A 3700-nucleotide genomic window follows, 5' to 3' on the forward strand; every position below is an offset into this window, starting at 1 on the left:
TGGTCTAGGTCACAGGTGGCACGCGTCATGAGCTTCTATATTTCCGAGTTGTCCAAGCATGCATTCATCTGTGGCGCTATATGATAGTCATAAAGGACTTCGAAAACAATTTTAAGCACTTTGTAGCCTATTATAACGAAATATCTAGGTTGGCATTCTCTTGCCATTTGTGCATTTACTGCTTTTATGCTTCACTATTACTTGTGAGTAAGAAAAATGAGCGACGAGCAACTGGCAACGAGAAACGAGAGCGACGAGATGGGGTGATGTGTGGGCATAGCTCAGAATGATCTTTTCCATTTCCTATGACCGCAATGAACGGATCTCGAGAAATTAGATAAAAAAACCATAAATCAATCATAGTCATTTTGCGGGTGAATGCTAATTGAAATTTTCGAAAAAAGCACATCACTTCTCTACCCGTCTCGTTGTTGCCCGTCTCGTTTTTGTTGTTTGCGAAGGTAAACTTTGAAGAGATTAAAGTGATATACAAACAGGAAACACCGTAAGCTTTTAATGTTCAAAATAAGGTTTCTGATTGTGTCATATACTCCGTTTTTAGGATGTTTCACTTCGCACGACGAGCAGCCATAATAGCTTGCGTTTGGGGAACCATATTTTGTCTCCAGGAAAGCAATGCCATCAAACGCGATACTAATACATCCGTATGCCTGGCCATGATTATAAAGAATGAAGGCCCGATACTGCCGCGCTTATTTGATAGTGTTCGGGGTTTCGTGTCGGAATATTGTGTCATGGACACAGGATCAACAGATGATACTGTCGATGTTTTGAGGTCCATAGATGTACCAGGTCAAGTTTTGCACGGACCATTCATTAATTTCGCCCAGGCTCGTAACCTAATGATCGACGAATGCCGAAAATTGATGAAATCGTGCGATTATTTTCTGTTATTAGATGCCGATATGATTTTAAAAGTACACCCGGAATGGAGTTGGAACATCATAGACGATAGAGATGTTTATAACCTCATCCAAGAATCCAAAGTAGAGTATGAAAATGTAAGACTTATACGCCGCACAGCAGACAAAATCAAGGTAATTGGAGCTACCCACGAATATTATGATGTTCCTGATGAATATTCTCGAGAGCTCATCTCGAAGGATCTAATATACATCGAAGACGTTGGGGATGGGAAAGCCAAAGGAGACAAGTTCGAACGTGATGAGTATTTACTCCGACAAGATTTAGAGAGGGATCCATCGAATCCCCGAACAGTCTTCTATTTGGCAAATACTCTAAAAGATATGAAGAGATACGCTGAGGCTATTCCACTCTACGAACAGCGCAGTTTCATGGACAATGGATGGTGGGTGGAGCGGGACTACGCAGTATACATGCTTTGCAAATGTTACTTAGGCCTCGAGGATTTAAGCAACGCCAGAAAATATGGAGAACTCGCAGCACGAATATCAAAGCGGGCGGAGCCTCTCTATGACCTCGTATACTACCTTCATCATAATGAACTCTACACGTTGGCTTGGTACTATTACACCTTGGCATCACAAATTCCTAAACCGGCCGTGAAAGAGACATTATTTATCGTGGGCGACATCTACGCGTTTTGGCTTGACTTTGAAAAGGCCACCCTGTCACGGCATATTTTTCCTGACCAACCTATACTAGCTCTTACAGCAGGCGTTTCATTTCTGAATAACATGTATGCCCCTCAATATTTGCGAGAATATTTTTATCGAGAGGCTTGGATCGAAAGTATAATAAAATGCCTACGTTCAACAGTGACATATCACCATTATCACGCCTCTCAGCCTGATATTTTTTGGCATTCGGTGCTCAATAATAGTGCTGAGACAGAATGCAGATACTCAACTTCTGGTGAAAGTGACCGTAGAATTTCTGCTGACAACGTCAAAGATACAATTGAAAAGCTTGTCTCTATCACCTCGCTCTCGGAGAGGCTACAGGGATCAGCACCTTTTAGTTTATCAAACGTTGATGGAGGCCTGTGCCTTAAAAAATGGTTTCCGATGCAGATAGGCAATTTTGTCAGGGAAACATGCGAAGTGCATACTAGTAAAGAAACGCCAAGAAGCTTTTCATTCTTCAGGAGGACAAGCAATGGTGTCCAGTACAATGGCGATACATGGTTCCTGTCTGAGTCATACTCAACAGTGGATCTACCAGGCAGTGGTGAAGTAGGAAATGTATATTACCATATGGTCGCTGTTGATATGACACTCGGACTTAAAACCTATTCGTTTCCATTCATGTTTCCGCAAATGAAGGCGAACATGTACCAGAATATGACATTATATGTGGAGGAAAATGGAGATATTGTCATTGTCTTCACAGACGTAAAGGAGAGCGACTTTGTGACATCAGTGGTCCACAGAGTATCTTGGACAGATATCGTACCGTACATGATATTTGACCGACGAGTCTGAGACTCTTAAAGATCCAGGCAACAACTTATGATATAATAAATCCTTTCGTAGAAGAAGAAATGAAAGTTCACACTTCAATGACATTTCGTGATCAACGAAAGTAAATGACGACAGTATGCGCCGGATACCAATAGCAATCTTTCTTTTTTCCCCAGCTCCGCCTCAACCAATGTTTCCTTATAATAAGCTTCGAAAAAAATCATGTGCAATATGCTTTGAGTATGCACTCCCGAAGCGGTTGCCAGTAAATCTATAATACTGGACGGCAATAATTTCAAACAGATGTCGGCTAATGCTCTTTCAACGAATTCTACAGTAGATAAGATGCTGTCGGCCAATACTTTTTCAACGAATTCTACAGTAGATAACATGCCGAAACCTCATGCTGGATATACGATAAATATGCATCTGTATGGTGCGCATCTTTTTGTTTTTCTTGTGATTTGTAACATCAAAGTGATGACACCAGTCCTAAGAGGAGTCACAAATGCAAGCGCGACTCGCGCTAAAGGATCCATTGATAAAATCTCTTTCCATGTTACATTTGTCTCTGTCCTCCCATAAGATCTCTGACGTATCCTGCAATACTCCTTACATTTCTTCTACTCGACGTATTCCGGCAGACTGCATCGCATGTGTCGCGAGACACTTGTGCAGCACTCAAGCATCGCATGCGCGCTGCTCTTAGCTGAAACTGTAAATATGATGTATTTCATTCAAGAATATTTGAGCCTCTAAAAAAAAAACCACTTCTCTCTCCTTAATTTTTAAAAAAAAATAAAAATTGTACGTACCATGCAAATATTATAGAATGCGTTGTATTCAGCCAGACAAGCCTCAAGACATAGTGTTAGATCTCCAGATCCAGCAGGGCCCGTGGCACCAGTGGTCCCTGTCGATCCCGTGAGGCCTGTCGATCCCGTACTACCCGTCGATCCAATGTGCCCCGTAGACCCTGTGGTCCCCGTCGAACCCGTAAGACCTGTCATACCCGTCGCGCCGGTAGCGCCCGTAGCGCCCGTGTCACCCGTCGCGCCGGTAGCGCCCGTGCGCCCGTATCACCCGTCGCGCCGGTAGCGCCCGTAGCGCCCGTGTCACCCGTCGCGCCGGTAGCGCCCGTGTCACCCGTCGCGCCCGTGCGCCGGTAGCGCCCGTAGCGCCCGTGTCACCCGTCGCGCCGGTAGCGCCCGTGTCACCCGTCGCGCCCGTCGCGCCGGTAGCGCCCGTAGCGCCCGTGTCACCCGTCGCGCCCGTGTCACCCGTCGCGCCGGTAG

General features: G+C 44.8%; 1 protein-coding gene across 1 annotated transcript; it reads left to right on the plus strand.

Moving 5' to 3' along the window:
- Window positions 1–583: 583 nt before the first annotated feature.
- On the plus strand, window positions 584–2006 carry NGA_2030500 (glycosyl group 2 family protein; the record flags this gene model as incomplete). Its single annotated transcript, XM_005854000.1, has 1 exon — window positions 584–2006. A coding segment is annotated over one exon (1423 nt), but the record flags the coding sequence as incomplete, so codon positions are not given.
- Between the last annotated feature and the right edge of the window lie 1694 nt (window positions 2007–3700).

Source organism: Nannochloropsis gaditana, assembly GCF_000240725.1.
Source record: "Nannochloropsis gaditana CCMP526 unplaced genomic scaffold scaffold657, whole genome shotgun sequence".
In the NCBI taxonomy this organism is placed as follows: Eukaryota; class Eustigmatophyceae; order Eustigmatales; family Monodopsidaceae; genus Microchloropsis; species Microchloropsis gaditana.